The following is a 21,718-nucleotide window of genomic DNA, read 5'->3' as shown; positions in this document are numbered from 1 at the left end:
TAACCTGCCTCCTGTGGGGCCCTCCTCTACCAGAGTAGCCTTGAACCTAACCTGCCCTCCTGTAGGGCCCTCCTCTACTATTTCAGGGTTGTCTCACCACCATTTTACTACAAGCAAAATGTGCTGTACAGAAATCATCAAGGTTAATACTGGTCATTATGAAGAAAAACAACAATGAACAGTTAAATTTATAATGACGAGCTACAAGATGACAAACCTCAGACCAGAGTATAATGACTATACGACTCTCTGAATGCGGGTTCTAACCCCACCCGTGGTATGTTTTGTTTTTAGGGATACATTACAGACACACACATAGGCTTTTCTTTGATAGTTATTAAGATCATACATCAAAAATGTTACATTCCGACAAAGTACAGTGGACCCCCTGTTTACGATCAGCTCCGAATGCGACCAATTATGTAAGTGTATATATGTAAGTGCGTTTGTATGTGTATGTTTGGGGGTCTGAAATGGACTAATCTAATTCACAATATTTCTTATGGGAACAAATTCGTCCAGTACTGGCGCCTGAACATACTTCTGGAATGAAAAAATACCGTAAACCGGGGGTCCACTGTATATCAATACACATTGTGCAGTTTATGGCATTGTGTTGAAAAGACGTTTTGCCCACAGTGTAAATTCAAGACATTGGACAAAATGACTTATCAAAAATTTACAAAGTGCCTGGTGGGCAAAATGTTCTGTCTAAAAAAATTTGAGTCCCTGGTGGACAGAGCATCTTGTCAATAAAATACACCTACCATCCGACTTACGACCGAGTTCGGTTCCAAGAAACCGGTCGTAAGTCGAAATGGTCGTAAGTCGAACTTTACTACTGAATATCAACAAAACATTTTTGTAATGACTTTATTTTATTGTTTTATTTTGGTATTTCATGTTTTACTTTACTTTTTATGTTGTTAGTACTGTGTTTTATACTGTAAGGTTTAGCATAAACACTGTTTACAACACAAATACTGGTTTATTTCCCAGAAATTTGGCATAAAAACACGGTCGTAAGTCGAGTGGTCGTAAGTCGAGCAGGTCATAAGTTGGATGGTAGGTGTACCCTAAACCGCACATTGTACTGTTAAACATATACACAAAGCAAATTAACAAACCTATGATACTGTATGTACACGAAGTGGCGGCTCTGGAATTTCTATTATAGGAGGGTCATAAAGGGTGGCAACCTGGTTGAAGGTCCGGGGCTATAGGACTCGTCTTGCAGCAGAATTATTATTAATATTAATTAGGGGTGGTTAAGGGGCTAAAATGTCCTCTTGGTGCTGCCACTGCATACATGTCTGAAAATAATGTGACCTTGAAGGTGATAATGTAAGCGAAAATATAATAACTATGTTGCCTGAAACATGTCCGATGTCAAGTTGCTAATGTTTATATTGCTTTCATCAGTGTTTGCAATTACCGTAAATGTTGCCGTAACATTTACAATTACCATAAATATTCCCTTAGTTAACATTTACACCTGCTGTAAATATTGCCTTGGTTAACATTTACACCTGTAAATGTTCCTTCAGCCAACATTTACAACTTACAAACATGCCATGCATGTACACAGGGTAAAAAAAAAGCAACTACCATATTTTACGACACAAAAGACGCTTCAGTGTCAAGAATACCCCCAACTCTGACTGGCTAAATTTTTGAAAAAAAAAAAAAAAAAAAAAAAAAAAAAAAATAAATAAATAAAAAAAAAAAAAAAAAAATAAATAAATAAATAAATAAATAAATAAATAAATAAATAGTACTTCAGCCTCCAAAATGCTGGGTAAATTTTGACTTATTTTGGGAACAAATTAGCATCTTTAATGCCCTAAAATACAGTATTTACACATGGGAGTAAAAAATATAATTAAAGACAGCCTTAGAAATGAAAAAAAAATAACCCAATATAATAAATTCCATATAAAAGTATATACTGTTTATTTCAATAAATTCATCCCTTACATTTAATGACAGAGAAACAAAACGAGAATAACTGATAAATTATTTAAGTATCGAATATAATAATGATTTATCCTACACTTACATATTGTAGTCATCATTCTTTTTTTAAATATAATCTGAACCAAATTGCTAATAAAATCTATGAAAATTAAATCCATTAAACTGTAAATTAAACAGAATTAATGGGCAATGCGGTGGATTCACATCGTTCTCATGTTATTTTATTTTAAATTGCACATATACACAAATAACTGGCTCATAGGAGACAGAAACTGGTGACAATGTTGCGGTCCAACTTGGAAACAATGTCATAAGCTCCTGTCTTCTATATGTGAGTTATTTGTGTATTGTCTCAGTCGTGGTATTGTGCCTTGTTGTTGTTTATGTCAGTAGATATGAGTGAGTGGGTTTGCTGTCGGTACATTATGCAGGTTAACCCGTAAACGGTCCAAACGTATATACAGTGGACCCTCGACTAACGATCAGCTCCCAACTCGACCAGTTATGTAAGTGTATTTTTGTAAGTGCTTTTGTACGTGAATTTTTGGGGGTCTGAAACGGACTAATCTATTTCACAATATTCCTTATGGGAACAAATTCGGTCAGTAACGGCACCCGAACAGACGTCTGAAATGAAATAATATCGTTAGTCGAGGGTCCACTGTATACGTTTTTTCAACATTTGAAAGTATGTAAAAAAAGTAGATCTTCTTTTTGTTTTTTTACATTTGAAAATGTGTAAAAAAACTTTGATCTACTTTTTTTTTTGTTATATTTGAAAATATGTAAAAAAAACGTAGATCTACTTTTGTAGCTCTACATATGTGAACGTAGATCTGCTTGGACTGTTTATGGGTTAAGACAACACTATGATTATGTACACTTAGAGTTTAATTAATGAAAGGAATTAACAAAGTGTGTGTGGAGGAGGCATCAGAAAATAGACAGAAAGGGTGCTCCCCACCCCCTCTTCTTTTGAATAACTTGACTTAACTAAATTAAGAAAGATAAAATCAGACGTCTACTTAGAAATCTAACATATTTTGGGGGGAAATTGCTGTTTATCATTTTAGTTCATTGCTTATTTGTAATTCAATTAATTTCCACGTTGAAGGCCCTTAAAGGGACTTAAAGTTCCCCGGGCCCCCCCAAGGTCTAAATCCAGCCCTGTGTACAGTATCTGGATGCACTGACAAGTATTAACTTGACTAGCACTAGTTTGGGACTCAAGAAATCTTAATAATATTATTGCAAACCACAAAACAGGTGGGATTTGAACCTATGGCAAGCGAAGACTAAAACTCCAGGCCAGTACAAGTGTTGAAAGCGCTGGCCTGGAGTTTTATGACTTGCTTGCCAGGGGTTCAAGCCGCACCTGTTCCATGGTTTGGTTTCCTCAGCTTGTGGTCATATAACTGGATGGGCACACCTGATGAATGGCTCATGTTTAAGTAGCAACAGCATTAGTAGTAAAAATAGTACTTGCACCTTACAAATGAAGGACCTAGGTTCAGTCCTTGCGCTAGTGGTGCTGGGCGTGTTCCCGAACACCTGTTGTCTGTTTATCTACAAACAAATTAGTGGTATAAACCTTGGTAATAAATACCGACAAGTTGGTTTAGAAAGACACGTAAGCAAACACTATGACATATTTATTAGAAAACGTTTCGGTTCTGGGACCTTGATCAAGGTCCCAGGACCGAAACGTTTTCTAACAAATATGTCATAGTATTTGCTTACGTGTCTTTCTAAGCCAAACAAATTAGTACCTGAGTGTTAGCCGACTGCTGTGGGTGGCATTCTCAACAGGAGATAATATACAGTGGACCCCCGCATAACGATTACCTCCGAATGCGACCAATTATGTAAGTGTATTTATGTAAGTGCGTTTGTACGTGTATGTTTGGGGGTCTGAAATGGACTAATCTAATTCACAATATTCCTTATGGGAACAAATTCGGTCAGTACTGGCACCTGAACATACTTCTGGAATGAAATAATATCGTAAACCGGGGATCCACTGTATAAGTTTCCTTACACTTGCCAACACCCAGGTACCTATTTGCTACTTGTAGCAAGTAGGTACCTGGGTGTTAGCTGACTACTGTGGGTGATATCCTAGGATGAGATATACTTTACAGTAGGTAAGTCTCCTTACATCAGTTACCTTTGTTCACTTATTAGTCAACAGGAACTTGGATATTAGACAGTGGCAGTAGGTGGTATCTTCACATGAACGAGGACGAGGTGTCATACCCCAGACGTAGCTGGGCTTTGAAACGAACTTAAGAGGCATGTTAAGCTACCCCATCTTCTAATAATATACAGTGGACCCCCGGTTTACGATATTATTTCACTCCAGAAGTATGTTCAGGTGCCAGTACTGACCGAATTTGTTCCCATAAGAAATATTGTGAAGTAGATTAGTCCATTTCAGACCCCCAAACATACACGTACAAACGCACTTACATAAATACACTTACATAATTGGTCGCATTTGGAGGTGATCGTTATGCGGGGGTCCACTATATTCATTGTTCTTCTATAATCTACCTTGAACACAACTGCTATCGCATTTCCTTTGTCTGCTTCGTAAGGTGAAGTCTAGGATCTTTCCTTAACCCGTAAACGGTCCAAACGTATATATACGTTTTTTCAACATTTGAAAGTATGTAAAAAAAGTAGATCTTCTTTTTGTTTTTTTTACATTTGAAAATGTGTAAAAAAAATTTGATCTACTTTTTTTTTGTTATATTTGAAAATATGTAAAAAAAACGTAGATCTACTTTTGTAGCTCTACACGTGTGAACGTAGATCTGCTTGGACCGTTTACGGGTTAATTTATGGTATAACTTAACAAATCTCAGACCTCTACAACACAACTATCATGGAAATAAATGGTATAAAATACCGACACAATGGAAATATAAACATATATGTAGTATAATGTGATCCTTTATTGACTACGTTTCGCCCACACAGTGGGCTTTTTCAAGTCACAAACAGAACTTGAAAAAGCCCACTGTGTGGGCGAAACGTAGTCAATAAAGGATCACATTATACTGCATATGTGTTTATATTTCCACAACTATCATCAAAGATTTTTAAGTTATACCATGAATTAAGGAAAGATCCCGGACTTCACATTATGAAACAGACAAAGCAAATGCGATAGTAATTATGTAAAGTAAAAGGACACAAGTGCAACTAATGTGACATTTATTGTGGCAATGTTTCGCTCTCCAGGAACTTTATCAAGCCATTAGCTTGATAAAGCTCCTGGAGAGCGAAACGTTGCCACAATAAATGTCACATTAGTTGCACTTGTGTCCTTTTACTTTACATATTGTCGGTAATTCTACCAACTTTATTATGATAGTAATTATGGATAAGGTAGATTATAGTGGAAAAATAACATATTAGAAGACGGTGGAACTTATGTGAGTCTTGAGCAGCCTAACACGTCTTTGCTTGTAAATTTCCAGTGTAAAAAAACAAAAACAAAAAAAAAAAAATTATATTTTTGTACATTAATCACAATATACTGAACAAAAAAAAACTTTTTTCAATTTAAAGGGAAAATTTATATGAATTTCTTGGTTATGTAAATGTATCGACTGAGAACAACAAAGCCACATACCTATGCTGAGAGTGTTATTATTATTGCAATCACAAGTAAGCACTAAACCCACATGGGTCATAGTCTGAAAGTATATAGTATATTAATATCACTACGACTACACAATATACTCTCCTGTAATTAAGAAAATATACGACAAATATGGAAATGCTGTATAATTATATATATACACCTACCATCCGACTTACGACCGAGTTCGGTTCCGAGAAACCAGTCGTAAGTCGAAATGGTCGTAAGTCGAACTTTACTACTGAATATCAACATCCTACCATCCGACTTACGACCGAGTTCGGTTCCGAGAAACCGGTCGTAAGTTGAAATGGTCGTAAGTCGAACTTTACTACTGAATATCAACAAAACATTTTTGTAATGACTTTATTTTATTGTTTTATTTTGGTATTTCATGTTTTACTTTACTTTTTATGTTGTTAGTACTGTGTTTTATACTGTAAGGTTTAGCATAAACACTGTGTACAACACAAATACTGGTTTATTTCCCAGAAATTTGGCATAAAAAACACGGTCGTAAGTCGAGTGGTCGTAAGTCGAGCAGGTCGTTAGTTGGATGGTAGGTGTATATATAACATTCCTGTATATCAGAGGCAAAATTTACAAACTTAAAGGCAATTGACAAACTTAAGAGAACTTATAAACTTAAAGGGAATTTACATACTTAAGGGAATTTACCGACATAAGGGAGTTTACCAACATAAGGGTTGATACACAAATATTGTATTCCTAAACTTACTTGTTCCTATATCGAAGGATAACTCTAAACACCTACATAAACTTTATGAATCATAATGTGTTAATTGTAAAGTATAAGAAACATCAGTATATACATAACAAATCCTACCAGCATTGTAGAGTCAAGTAGGGAAAGCTAGGAAGCTCGCTTCTGGAAGAATCTTGAAGTTCGTTATGGTTCCGGGACAATGAAGACGTCCTCTTAGATTTACACTGTGTTTGGAGCAACTCTTATTTGAAAATATTATTTTAGATTTTTGCAGTGGGTTAGGCAGGACCATTTGTAAGTTGAGAGTTCCTTCAACCATTATCCATCTCAACTCTCCCTCCTCGACTCTTACACAGAATGTAGCAACATATCCATAAAAGCTAATTCGCATATTAATTATGAAGCCTTTTGAAATAAACAGGAATAAGATGCATTTTTTATTCATAAAAAATGGTTGTTCAGTCCACGTTCTCCTTAGTTCATCCCCAGTTCCCTTCAGTTCATCCCCAGTTCCCCCTCAATTCATCCCCAGTTCCCTTCGGTTCAATTCTTCTCAGTTCAATTCCACTTCTACTTGGCTCAGGTCCAGTTCTCCTCAGCTCAGCCCCAGTTCTCCTCAGAGCGACCAATCTTGTAGATGATGGAGCTGAAGAAGATGAACATGTTCTGGAGGAAGATGGCAACTCCTGGCCACTGGATCTGCGACTCTGAAAAAAATTAACACATCACCTAGAGGGAATCAAAATTATACCGTATTTCACGGCTTATAAAACTTGTTTTAGTTTCAATGGCTCGGCATCGGATGTAACTGGGAGAGCTGCAGTTCCAAACTTATAGCTCCTGTTACTGACCCTGAGTCTATAGGACGCGGGGTGGTTTTTGGAGACATTACATGGAAAAAAAATGCGTCTAATAAGCCGCAAAATACGGTAATTGTTATGGTTCTCGTTTTAATCAAACCACAGAACAGGCAGGGTTTGAATGTGTGGCAGAGTTCAGACCCCACCCGTTCAGTGATTTGTTTGCAATTGAATTATTACGTAATAATTTCAGGAGTCGCCTCTTATTTTCATGGCACGGATGGCACTTCTCGAGGATAAAATACCAATTTATGGAAAGCTTTTATTCATTCCAAATACAGTGGACCCCCGCCTCATGATGTTATTTCACTCCAGAAGTATGTTCAGGTACCATTACTGGACGAATTTGTTCCCATAAGGAATATTGTGAAGTAGATTAGTCCATTTCAGACCCCCAAACATACACGTACCAAAGCACTTACATAAATACACTGACATAATTGGTTGCATTGGGAGGTGATCGTAAAGTGAGGGTCCACTGTACTTGTACAGGTGCTCCTCGACTTATGATATTGCAACATTATGATGGTACAAAAAACAATTACTCTGGAGACGAAACTTGAGATAATTACCCAGAATGAAGCTGGAAAGTTCATAACTTGTATTCACTTATTTAGTTACAGTAATTTATTGTTTATTTATTCAGTGACAGTATTCAGCGACGGTGTCCCATAGTTGGATCGCTAGCGCACTCAGCTCACACACCGAGGTCTGGAGTTTGAATTTCCGGTATAGTTGGAAAACATTAAGGACGTGTTTCCATGAGACACCTACTGCCCCTGTTCACCCATCAGTATAAAATGGGTACCTGGGTGTTAGTGGACTGGTGTGGGTCACATCCTGGGTGTTAGTGGACTGGTGTGGGTCACATCCTGGGTGTTAGTGGACTGGTGTGGGTCACATCCTGGGTGTTAGTGGACTGGTGTGGGTCACATCCTGAACAAAACTAACCTTATTTGTGCAAAATGCTCAGCATAACAAGTGGCTTTCTATATAGTAATATGTCACTGATGTCAGCTAGTCCTGTATACCCTGTACATATACAGTGGACCCCCGGTTTACGATCAGCTCCCAATGCGACCAATTATGTAAGTGTATTTATGTAAGTGCGTTTGTACGTGTATGTTTGGGGGTCTGAAATGGACTAATCTAATTCACAATATTCCTTATGGGAACAAATTCGTTCAATACTGGCACCTGAACATACTTCTGGAATGAAATAATATCATAAGCCGGGGATCCACTGTACTTGTACAAATAAAATTATTTTCATCTTTCAACGTACCAGCAGTATCCCACCGAGGCGGGGCGGCCCAAAAGGAAAAACAAAAGTTTCTCCTTTCAAATTTAGTAATTTATACAGAAGAAGGGGTTACTAGCCCCTTGCTTCCAGCATTTCAGTTGCCTCTTACGACACGCATGGCTTACGGAGGAAGAATTCTGGTCCACTTCCCCATGGAGAAATAAAATTATTATTGTTATTATTATTATTACTTATTTATTTAGCACATATTCATATTCGACTTAGGATATTTTCAACTGACGATGGGTTCGTTGGAATGTAACCCCATCATAAAACAAGAACTGTCTGTACTATATCATTTGATGGCTAGTAATAAAAACCTGTTCTAAAAAAATCATACCACGGATGGGATTTGAACCCGCGGTCAGAGTCTCAAAACTCCAGACCATCGTGCTAGCCACTGGACCAGCTAGCCACAATAAGATTCGTCCAACTAGGTATATTTCTACACCATAGGAAGGTTAGCATAGGCCACCACTGTAACCACAAATGCAAGTTTTTACAGACGAATCTCCAGCTAGCGTGGCCGTGGCAAACTCTACCTCAAGTCCGCTCAAAGCCGTTAACATGACTCACGTCCGTGGTATGGTTCGTTTGCAATCGTGTCATTATGATTTCGTGAGTCGTAAACCTGTTCTATATGTTGCATCTTCGACTACATACTTCACAAGAAACATTCAAGTCTGTAGGCAAGACAAATACAGCGGTACCCCGGGTTTCAGCCATAATTCGTTCCAGAAGGCTGTTTGAGTGCCGTTACTGAACAAATTTGTTCCCAAAGGAATAATGTAAATTAGATTAGTCCATTTCAGACCCCCAAAAATAAACTTACAAAAGCACATACAATAATACACTTACATAATTGAGTTGGGAGTTGTACGAGCTACAACAAATGAACACTTAAGTTATGGATCTAACAAATACTTTACACCGCTCACATTTTTGTAAGGATAACATTTATCAACACATTAACAACTAACTCAGGGAGTTGTGATCACAGGTGTCATGTTTTAGCTCCTGGCCCTGCTGCTTAAACTACAATTGTCATTATAATCCTGTAATTATTAAGTAGCAATTGACTGCTTGTTTATTCTCCTTGTAGTTCCTAAATTTATTGTTTATGAGCCCTTAGAGACCATATATGTATACAGTGGACCCCCGCTTTACGATCAGCTCCCAATGCGACCAATTATGTAAGTGTATTTATGTAAGTGCGTTTGTATGTGTATGTTTGGGGGTCTGAAATGGACTAATCTAATTCACAATATTCCTTATGGGAACAAATTCGTTCAGTACTGGCACCTGAACATACTTCTGGAATGAAATAATATCGTAAACCAGGGGTCCACTGTATATATGAATAAGCAATTAATTATTGCCATTTTAGTCCTAAGTTTGGCTTAGGTCTGCCCAAAATGCTCTACATAACAACGGCCTTTCTGTACGTACACCTAAATGTCACCCATCTCTACACAAACACTGTATCAAATTGAAACAAATATTATTATTATTATTATTTTATTATTACACCTACCATCCGACTTACGACCGAGTTCAGTTCCGAGAAACCGGTCGTAAGTCGAAATGGTCGTAAGTCGAACTTTACTACTGAATATCAACATCACATTTTTGTAATGACTTTATTTTATTGTTTTATTTTGGTATTTCATGTTTTACTTTACTTTTTATGTTGTTAGTACTGTGTTTTATACTGTAAGGTTTAGCATAAACACTGTGTACAACACAAATACTGGTTTATTTCCCAGAAATTTGGCATAAAAAACACGGTCGTAAGTCCAGTGGTTGTAAGTCGAGCAGGTCATAAGTCGGATGGTAGGTGTATTATTATTATTATTAGAATGACCATTCAAGCCCTGTCATACAATGTCTGGCAATGCTATGAGATAAGGACTGAGGGAAAGTCGCAATTGTAATGACATAACCATCAAAGATGATCCAGCAAGCAGCACTGAGTGTGCCGAAGCTCAGGAAGTTGTGATTGCAGGCGTCGAGTCATAGCTCCTGGCCCTACTTCTTAAATTACAAATGTCCTTATTGGTTAATGACCCCTCGAGCCCTGTCATACTACGTGAAGAGGGAGGGACAGACTCACTTGGAATGACATAACCTCCAAAGAGGATCCAACAAGCAGCAATAAGAGAGCCAAAGCTGAGCATGAGTCCGAGGAAGAGCCATATGCGTGCCCCATAGGGTCCAATGCAGCCATCGGTGTACATGTCGCCCCGCACCTGCCCATTGCTAACCGTATTCACCCTGAAAATAAATCAAACATTAGAAATCAATGTCTCACGAAGTCATAACAACACTATTGCAAACAAACCAGGGAACAGGTGGGGTTAGAACTCATGGTGAGTGAGACCCATGGGGTATAGAAATACAGTGAACCCCCAGTTAACGATATTTTTTCATTCCAGAAATATGTTCAGGTGCCAGTACTGACTGAATTTGTTCCCATAAGGAATATTGTGAAGTAGATTAGTCCATTTCAGACCCCCAAACATACACGTACAAACGCACTTACATAAATACACTTACATAATTGGGCGCATTGGGAGGTGATCGTTAAGCGGGGGTCCACTGTATACACGTACCTACTTGGATGAGTCTTATTATAGCCAGCTAGCCCAGCAGTTAACATACTAGCCTGGATTTTTACTTCTCACTTGCCATGAGTTCAAGTCCCACCCATTCCCTGGTTTGAAATCCATGTATTTTTTAACAACCTTCAAACTATTGATCAGTTTGCATACTCGAATCAAAATTTTTTTTTAACACATCGGCCATTTCCCACTGAGGCAGGGCGACCTGAAAAAGAAGAAACACCTTCATCACCACTCACTCCATCACTGTCTTGCCAGAGGCATGGCAGTGACTTACAAAACTCGTCTACGGAGTACAATTTTTGGCGAATGCAATTGAAAACATGCCCGCACCGTGCGGGATGGGTGGGAATGCTTCAGTTCAGAGGTTGTTTCAACTGTTATATCCGTGTGTTTGTGGCAAGGCAGCCACTGAGTGATGGTGAAGGTGTTTGTCTAGAATTAAGTACGTGTAGTCTTTAACCCTTAAACGGTCCAAACGTATATATACGTTTTTTCAACATCTGAAAGTATGTAAAAAAATGTAGATCTTCTTTTCTGTTTTACATTTGAAAACGTGTAAAGAAAACTTTTATCTACTTTTTTTTTTGTTATATTTGAAAATATGTGAAAAAAAAGTATATCTACTTTTGTAGCTACGAATTTGAACATCAATCTGTTTGGACCGTTTAAGGGTTAAGTACGGCCTCTCCCCACTTAACGATGGAGTTCCGTTCCTGAGACAACATTAGTAAACCAATTCGTGGCTAAGCAAGGAGCATACTATAATGGTAGTGGGTTTGTGTCAACCATCTTTGATATTGTTTTAAGTGTTTATACAGTAGCGTACTGTATATTGTAATAAACAGAATAGAGACAATCAGCTCTAATATGCACTATTTAGGTAGGGATACTGGTCAGAGAGCCCGTCGTAAGTCTGAGTCGTTGGTAAAAGGATACGTCGCTAAGTGAGGAGACGCTATATTACATTAAGTCTGCCCGAAATGCCTCGGCATGATAGTGGTTTTCTTTGTACCATTGAAATTATGAAATGTAAACACACGTTGTAACCTTTGCAAAGAAATAAACTTTTGATTGTTTTGTTGTTTTGTTTAGTCGCCGCACCTCGGTGGGAAGTGATTTATCTGCTAAAAAAATAATGCAGTAAATAGAGTATATAAATCCCCTGTGATTAAGTAAGGCATTACATTACTAATGTAAACTATATATGTGTAGGCCTAGTCTTGTACAGTAGGTAAACCTTACAAGGCCTAGTCTTGTATAGTAGGTAAACTTTACAAGGCCTAGTCTTATTCAGAATCATCTATCTTAACCTCCCACTTCAAGAATAAAATATAACAACATAAGAGATCGTCTCCGTCAATGTACAAAAATATGTTGGAGAGAAAAGGAAAAAAAATCAATTTTAAAAAACTAATCAGAATGTGACTCGTATATCTCTGGAAATTTTGAGTCGGTTACAAGTCGTCAGATCATAAAGACGTTTTCAAATTGAATTCTAATTGTCTTCTGATAATTACACAGTACACAGGTGTTGAGAAGTCATTATCTAGTATAGTCAATTACCCTTAACAATTCAGGACAGTCATTATCAATGCTAAATTTTAATTTATAAAGAACTAATTAGATTAACCCGTAAACGGTCCAAACGTATATATACGTTTTTTCAACATTTGAAAGTATGTAAAAAAAATTAGATCTTCTTTTTGTTTTTTTACATTTGAAAATGTGTAAAAAAACTTTGATCTACTTTTTTTTTTGTTATATTTGAAAATATGTAAAAAAAACGAAGATCTACTTTTGTAGCACTACACGTGTGAACGTAGATCTGCTTGGACCGTTTACGGGTTAATCTATGAATAAACAGAAGAGTGGATGAGAGGCCTGAACTAGGGTCCGTAAAGTAACAGTCCAACACTCTGCCCGCTAGGCTAACCCAGGCCTCTAACAGGAAGGAATCCTATAATTACCAATAAAAATTTAAATCCATAACTTTTAATATTATAATCTATAAATATCAGTTAAAAATATTGATCTACAATCATTATCAATGACTATTAATAAAAAACTACGATGGATATCGTTATCATTTAATGATGAGTAAAAGCCACCCCAGTGTGACGTGGAGACTGGAGACACTGAACACGTTTTCTCTTACAATAGTGATCATTGTGTACCATTCTGACTTACATAAGCAAGGCGAGAGTGGCAATGACTCCACACACATGGTACGCATGATTGAAGTCTGTGGTGCTGGGGTATCTGGCAGCTGCGTCGATGACAAACCACCAGCCCAGGGCAAACTGTGGGTGGAAGGCACAACGTGTTGTAGTACTGATGCTATACAAGACCGACAAGTGGCTAGTTAGCCCTTAAACTGTCCAGACAGATCTATGTTCACATGCGTAGTGCTCCAAAAGTAGATCTACGTTTTTTTACATAATTTCAAATGTTCAAAAAACGTAGATCTACGTTTGGGCAGTTTAAGGGTTGATGGTTCAAGTCGGACCTTCTCCTGGTTTCCTTCTCCTATGAGAAGGGTGTGTATTGTTCAAGTCACAGTATTGACATTTATTATTCTTTACGACAAATAGGCTTCGTCTCCAGAGAGAAGCGGAAAAAAACTTCTTCCTCCATCACCCATGCATGTCGTAAGAGGTAAAAAACTTCTTCCTCCATCACCCATGCATGTCGTAAGAGGTAAAAAACTTCTTCCTCCATCACCCATGCATGTCGTAAGAGGTAAAAAACTTCTTCCTCCATCACCCATGCATGTCGTAAGAGGTAAAAAAACTTCTTCCTCCATCACCCATGCATGTCGTAAGAGGTAAAAAACTTCTTCCTCCATCACCCATGCATGTCGTAAGAGGTAAAAAACTTCTTCCTCCATCACCCATGCATGTCGTAAGAGGTAAAAAACTTCTTCCTCCATCACCCATGCATGTCGTAAGAGGTAAAAAACTTCTTCCTCCATCACCCATGCATGTCGTAAGAGGTAAAAAACTTCTTCCTCCATCACCCATGCATGTCGTAAGAGGTAAAAAACTTCTTCCTCCATCACCCATGCATGTCGTAAGAGGTAAAAAACTTCTTCCTCCATCACCCATGCATGTCGTAAGAGGTAAAAAACTTCTTCCTCCATCACCCATGCATGTCGTAAGAGGTAAAAAACTTCTTCCACCATCACCCATGCATGTCATAAGAGGTGTCTAAAATGCCAGGAGCAAGGGACTAGTAACCCCGTCTCCTGTATACATTACTAAATTTAATGAGAGAAATGTTTGTTTCTCTCCTCAGGTCACCCTGCCTTAGTGAGATATTACCAGTGTTGAAAAAAAAAAACTAGACTTCTGAAGAAAGCCTACTGTGCAGGCAAAACACATCATTAATAAAGATGCCCCAGTGATGCACATATGTCTTAGTCATAAAGGCACGAGAAGTCAACAGAGAAGAATGAACTGGGAATTAGAGGGTACGAGGTGCTTTTAACCCATAAACGGTCCAAGCAGATCTACGTTCACATGCGTAGAGCTACAAAAGTAGATCTTCGTTTTTTTTACACATTTTCAAATGTAAAAAAACAAAAAGAAGATCTACTTTTTTTACATACTTTCAAATGTTGAAAAAACGTATATATACGTTTGGACCGTTTACGGGTTAAACGGGGTTGTTACACTTGCCCGTCATCTTCAAAATATTCCTTCAGTAAAATCCCAGCTTCTATGACCTCTGTTGACCAACTATATAAGACCATACAAAATCTGGCATAAAAAAACAGGCCTATTAATAGTAGTAATAGTAATACTAGTAGTAGTACTAGTAGTAGTACTAGTAGTAGTAGTAGTGGAAGTAGTAGTAGTAGTAGTAGTAGTGGTGGTAGTAGTAATAGTAACAGTAACAGTAGTAGTAGCAAAAGTAGTAATAATAGTAATAGTAATATTTGTAACAGTACTAGTAGTAGCAGTAGCAGCAGCAGTAGTAGTAGTAGTAGTACTACTACTACTAGTACTACTACTATTAGTAATACTACTACTACTACTACTAGCAGTAGTAGTACTACTACTAGTACTACTACTACTACCACTAGTACTACTACTACTACTACTACCACCACTACCACTACTACCACCACTACTACTACTACTACTACTAATAATAATAATAATAATAATAATAATAATAATAATACCATAGCACCAGAAGTAACAGCAGCCATAAAGTTAACATTAACAAAGTTAACATACCATAGCACCAGAAGTAACAGCAGCCACAAAGTTAACATTAACAAAGTTAACATACCATAGCACCAGAAGTAACAGCAGCCACAAAGTTAACATTAACAAAGTTAACATACCATAGCACCAGAAGTAACAGCAGCCATAAAGTTAACATTAACAAAGTTAACATACCATAGCACCAGAAGTAACAGCAGCCATAAAGTTAACATTAACAAAGTTAACATACCATAGCACCAGAAGTAACAGCAGCCATAAAGTTAACATTAACAAAGTTAACATACCATAGCACCAGAAGTAACAGCAGCCATAAAGTTAACATTAACAAAGTTAACATACCATAGCACCAGAAGTAACAGCAGCCACAAAGTTAACATTAACAAAGTTAACATACCATAGCACCAGAAGTAACAGCAGCCACAAAGTTAACATTAACAAAGTTAACATACCATAGCACCAGAAGTAACAGCAGCCATAAAGTTAACATTAACAAAGTTAACATACCATAGCACCAGAAGTAACAGCAGCCATAAAGTTAACATTAACAAAGTTAACATACCATAGCACCAGAAGTAACAGCAGCCATAAAGTTAACATTAACAAAGTTAACATACCATAGCACCAGAAGTAACAGCAGCCATAAAGTTAACATTAACAAAGTTAACATACCATAGCACCAAAGTAACAGCAGCCATAAAGTTAACATTAACAAAGTTAACATACCATAGCACCAGAAGTAACAGCAGCCATAAAGTTAACATTAACAAAGTTAACATACCATAGCACCAGAAGTAACAGCAGCCATAAAGTTAACATTAACAAAGTTAACATACCATAGCACCAGAAGTAACAGCAGCCATAAAGTTAACATTAACAAAGTTAACATACCATAGCACCAGAAGTAACAGCAGCCATAAAGTTAACATTAACAAAGTTAACATACCATAAACCATACCCCCGGCCGGGATTGAACCCGCGGTCATAGAGTCTCAAAACTCCAGCCCGTCGCGCTAACCACTAGACCAGCTAGCCACAATAAGATTCATCCAACTAGGTATATTTCTACACCATAGGAAAGTTAGCACAGGCACCTCTGTGACCACAAATGCAAGTTTTTACAGACGAATCTCCAGCTAGCGTGGCCGTGACGAACTCTAGCTCAAGTCCCTTCACTGCCGTCAACATGACTTAAGAAATCGTAATGACACGATTGCCTGTGCTAACTTTCCTATGGTGTAGAAATATACCTAGTTGGATGAATCTTATTGTGGCTAGCTGGTCTAGTGGTTAGCGCGACGGGCTGGAGTTTTGAGACTCTATGACCGCGGGTTCAATCCCGGCCGGGGGTATGGTTTATTTGCAATCGTGTCATTACGATTTCTTAAGTCATGTTAACATACCATAGCACCAGAAGTAACAGCAGCCATAAAGTTAACATTAACAAAGTTAACATACCATAGCACCAGAAGTAACAGCAGCCATAAAGTTAACATTAACAAAGTTAACATACCATAGCACCAGAAGTAACAGCAGCCATAAAGTTAACATTAACAAAGTTAACATACCATAGCACCAGAAGTAACAGCAGCCATAAAGTTAACATTAACAAAGTTAACATACCATAGCACCAGAAGTAACAGCGGCCATAAAGTTAACATTAACAAAGTTAACATACCATAGCACCAGAAGTAACAGCAGCCATAAAGTTAACATTAACTAAGTTAACATACCATAGCACCAGAAGTAACAGTGGCCATAAAGTTAACATTAACAAAGTTAACATTAACAAAGTTAACATATCATAGCACCAGAAGTAACAGCGGCCATAAAGTTAACATTAACAAAGTTAACATTAACAAAGTTAACATACCATAGCACCAGAAGTAACAGCAGCCATAAAGTTAACATTAACAAAGTTAACATTAACAAAGTTAACATACCATAGCACCAGAAGTAACAGCAGCCATAAAGTTAACATTAACAAAGTTAACATACCATAGCACCAGAAGTAACAGCAGCCATAAAGTTAACATTAACAAAGTTAACATTAACAAAGTTAACATACCATAGCACCAGAAGTAACAGCAGCCATAAAGTTAACATTAACAAGTTAACATTAACAAGTTAACATTAACAAAGTTAACATACCATAGCACCAGAAGTAACAGCTGCCATAAAGTTAACATTAACAAAGTTAACATTAACAAAGTTAACATACCATAGCACCAGAAGTAACAGCCGCCATAAAGTTAACATTAACAAAGTTAACATTAACAAAGTTAACATACCATAGCACCAGAAGTAACAGCCGCCATAAAGTTAACATTAACAAGTTAACATTAACAAAGTTAATATACCATAGCACCAGAAGTAACAGCAGCCATAAAGTTAACATTAACAAAGTTAACATACCATAGCACCAGAAGTAACAGCCGCCATAAAGTTAACATTAACAAAGTTAACATTAACAAAGTTAACATACCATAGCACCAGAAGTAACAGCCGCCATAAAGTTAACATTAACAAGTTAACATTAACAAGTTAACATTAACAAAGTTAACATACCATAGCACCAGAAGTAACAGCAGCCATAAAGTTAACATTAACAAGTTAACATTAACAAGTTAACATTAACAAAGTTAACATACCATAGCACCAGAAGTAACAGCAGCCATAAAGTTAACATTAACAAGTTAACATTAACAAAGTTAACATACCATAGCACCAGAAGTAACAGCCGCCATAAAGTTAACATTAACAAAGTTAACATTAACAAAGTTAACATTAACAAAGTTAACATTAACAAAGTTAACATACCATAGCACCAGAAGTAACAGCCGCCATAAAGTTAACATTAACAAAGTTAACATTAACAAAGTTAACATACCATAGCACCAGAAGTAACAGCCGCCATAAAGTTAACATTAACAAAGTTAACATTAACAAAGTTAACATACCATAGCACCAGAAGTAACAGCAGCCATAAAGTTAACATTAACAAAGTTAACATTAACAAAGTTAACATACCATAGCACCAGAAGTAACAGCAGCCATAAAGTTAACATTATCAAAGTTAACATTAACAAAGTTAACATACCATAGCACCAGAAGTAACAGCCGCCATAAAGTTAACATTAACAAGTTAACATTAACAAGTTAACATTAACAAAGTTAACATACCATAGCACCAGAAGTAACAGCAGCCATAAAGTTAACATTAACAAGTTAACATTAACAAGTTAACATTAACAAAGTTAACATACCATAGCACCAGAAGTAACAGCAGCCATAAAGTTAACATTAACAAGGTTAACATTAACAAAGTTAACATACCATAGCACCAGAAGTAACAGCCGCCATAAAGTTAACATTAACAAGTTAACATTAACAAAGTTAACATTAACAAAGTTAACATACCATAGCACCAGAAGTAACAGCAGCCATAAAGTTAACATTAACAAAGCTAACATACCATAGCACCAGAAGTAACAGCCACCATAAAGTTAACATTAACAAGTTAACATTAACAAAGTTAACATACCATAGCACCAGAAGTAACAGCAGCCATAAAGTTAACATTAACAAGTTAACTTTAACAAAGTTAACATACCATAGCACCAGAAGTAACAGCCGCCATAAAGTTAACATTAACAAAGTTAACATTAACAAAGTTAACATTAACAAAGTTAACATACCATAGCACCAGAAGTAACAGCAGCCATAAAGTTAACATTAACAAAGTTAACATTAACAAGTTAACATTAACAAAGTTAACATACCATAGCACCAGAAGTAACAGCAGCCATAAAGTTAACATTAACAAAGTTAACATACCATAGCACCAGAAGTAACAGCAGCCATAAAGTTAACATTAACAAAGTTAACATACCATAGCACCAGAAGTAACAGCAGCCATAAAGTTAACATTAACAAGTTAACATTAACAAAGTTAACATACCATAGCACCAGAAGTAACAGCCGCCATAAAGTTAACATTAACAAAGTTAACATTAACAAAGTTAACATACCATAGCACCAGAAGTAACAGCAGCCATAAAGTTAACATTAACAAAGTTAACATTAACAAAGTTAACATACCATAGCACCAGAAGTAACAGCAGCCATAAAGTTAACATTAACAAAGTTAACATACCATAGCACCAGAAGTAACAGCCGCCATAAAGTTAACATTAACAAAGTTAACATACCATAGCACCAGAAGTAACAGCCGCCATAAAGTTAACATTAACAAAGTTAACATACCATAGCACCAGAAGTAACAGCCGCCATAAAGTTAACATTAACAAAGTTAACATTAACAAAGTTAACATACCATAGCACCAGAAGTAACAGCAGCCATAAAGTTAACATTAACAAGTTAACTTTAACAAAGTTAACATACCATAGCACCAGAAGTAACAGCCGCCATAAAGTTAACATTAACAAAGTTAACATACCATAGCACCAGAAGTAACAGCCGCCATAAAGTTAACATTAACAAAGTTAACATACCATAGCACCAGAAGTAACAGCCGCCATAAAGTTAACATTAACAAAGTTAACATTAACAAAGTTAACATACCATAGCACCAGAAGTAACAGCCGCCATAAAGTTAACATTAACAAGTTAACATTAACAAAGTTAACATACCATAGCACCAGAAGTAACAGCCGCCATAAAGTTAACATTAACAAGTTAACATTAACAAAGTTAACATACCATAGCACCAGAAGTAACAGCAGCCATAAAGTTAACATTAACAAAGTTAACATTAACAAAGTTAACATTAACAAAGTTAACATACCATAGCACCAGAAGTAACAGCAGCCATAAAGTTAACATTAACAAGTTAACTTTAACAAAGTTAACATACCATAGCACCAGAAGTAACAGCAGCCATAAAGTTAACATTAACAAGTTAACATTAACAAAGTTAACATACCATAGCACCAGAAGTAACAGCCGCCATAAAGTTAACATTAACAAGTTAACATTAACAAAGTTAACATACCATAGCACCAGAAGTAACAGCAGCCATAAAGTTAACATTAACAAGTTAACATTAACAAAGTTAACATACCATAGCACCAGAAGTAACAGCCGCCATAAAGTTAACATTAACAAAGTTAACATTAACAAAGTTAACATACCATAGCACCAGAAGTAACAGCCGCCATAAAGTTAACATTAACAAAGTTAACATTAACAAAGTTAACATACCATAGCACCAGAAGTAACAGCCGCCATAAAGTTAACATTAACAAAGTTAACATTAACAAAGTTAACATACCATAGCACCAGAAGTAACAGCAGCCATAAAGTTAACATTAACAAAGTTAACATTAACAAAGTTAACATACCATAGCACCAGAAGTAACAGCAGCCATAAAGTTAACATTAACAAGTTAACATTAACAAAGTTAACATACCATAGCACCAGAAGTAACAGCCGCCATAAAGTTCCTTCTCTCACCAGCGTCCCAGTTCTCACATATAGCTGGCATGTTCTCTGTGATTGTTACACAACACTGAGGCATCATTACCAGGATATCTCGCCTCTAACAACCTTATCTGGGTGGTAATAAGGTTATCTGGGTGGTAATAAAGTTATCTGGGTGGTAATAAGGTTATCTGGGTGGTAATAATGTTGTATCAGTTGTCTTCTCTGACTCACTTCCTGGGGAAAGCTTTTGTTTACCTTCTGAAGTAGAGGTAAACTCTCCCAGCGAATGCTTTTTTCACTGTAACCTCTCCTAGCGACTGTTTTAGTCGGTGTACTCTCCCAGCGACTGTTTTTGTCAGTGTAAACTCTCCGTGATTGCTTTTGTCGGTGAAAACTCCTCCAGCTACTGGTTTTGTCAGTGTACTCTCCCAGTGACTTTTTTTACTGTAAACTCCCCAGCTACTTTTTTTTTATCTGTATAAACTCTCCCAACGACTGTTTTTATCGGTATAAACTCTCCCAACGACTGTTTTTATCGGTATAAACTCTCCCAGCGACTGCTTTTATCGGTATAAGTAAGTTTATTCAGATATACACAAATACATAGATTATCATACATTGCAGCGTATGTGTAGAGAACCTGGGATAACTGAAAAAAGTCAGACTAAGAGACATTTCCATTGGGGTTCTTGACTTATCTTCCAGCGACTTCGTCGGTATAAACTCTCCCAACGAATGTTTTCTTGATATATTGGACATGTGCAACACTTGGGTATCTTTATCGACTCAGGGTTGAGGGACTGATTACCTCTCAAACTCCTGTTCTTCACCATTTTCCTTTGTATGGACTGATGAAGCCACTGTGTGACAGTTTCCTCAAGAAATATACTCAAATGTTGCAC

At 36.8% G+C, this 21,718-nt stretch overlaps 1 protein-coding gene across 1 annotated transcript; it reads right to left on the bottom strand.

Moving 5' to 3' along the window:
- Positions 1-6,777: 6,777 nt before the first annotated feature.
- On the bottom strand, positions 6,778-21,090 carry LOC128702566 (transmembrane protein 50A). The gene is made up of 4 exons (XM_053796856.2): positions 20,803-21,090; positions 13,328-13,440; positions 10,630-10,790; positions 6,778-7,060 (listed from the first exon to the last, which is right to left on the bottom strand). Exons 1-4 carry the CDS (start codon positions 20,911-20,913, stop codon positions 6,954-6,956), a joined length of 492 nt encoding a protein of 163 aa, XP_053652831.1. The 5' UTR covers positions 20,914-21,090; the 3' UTR covers positions 6,778-6,953.
- Between the last annotated feature and the right edge of the window lie 628 nt (positions 21,091-21,718).

The sequence above is a fragment of the Cherax quadricarinatus genome, chromosome 98 (assembly GCF_038502225.1).
Source record: "Cherax quadricarinatus isolate ZL_2023a chromosome 98, ASM3850222v1, whole genome shotgun sequence".
Lineage (NCBI taxonomy): Eukaryota > Metazoa > Arthropoda > Malacostraca > Decapoda > Parastacidae > Cherax > Cherax quadricarinatus.
The sequence above is the reverse complement of the archived record's forward strand: the minus strand, read 5'-3'. Positions and strand labels throughout refer to the sequence as shown.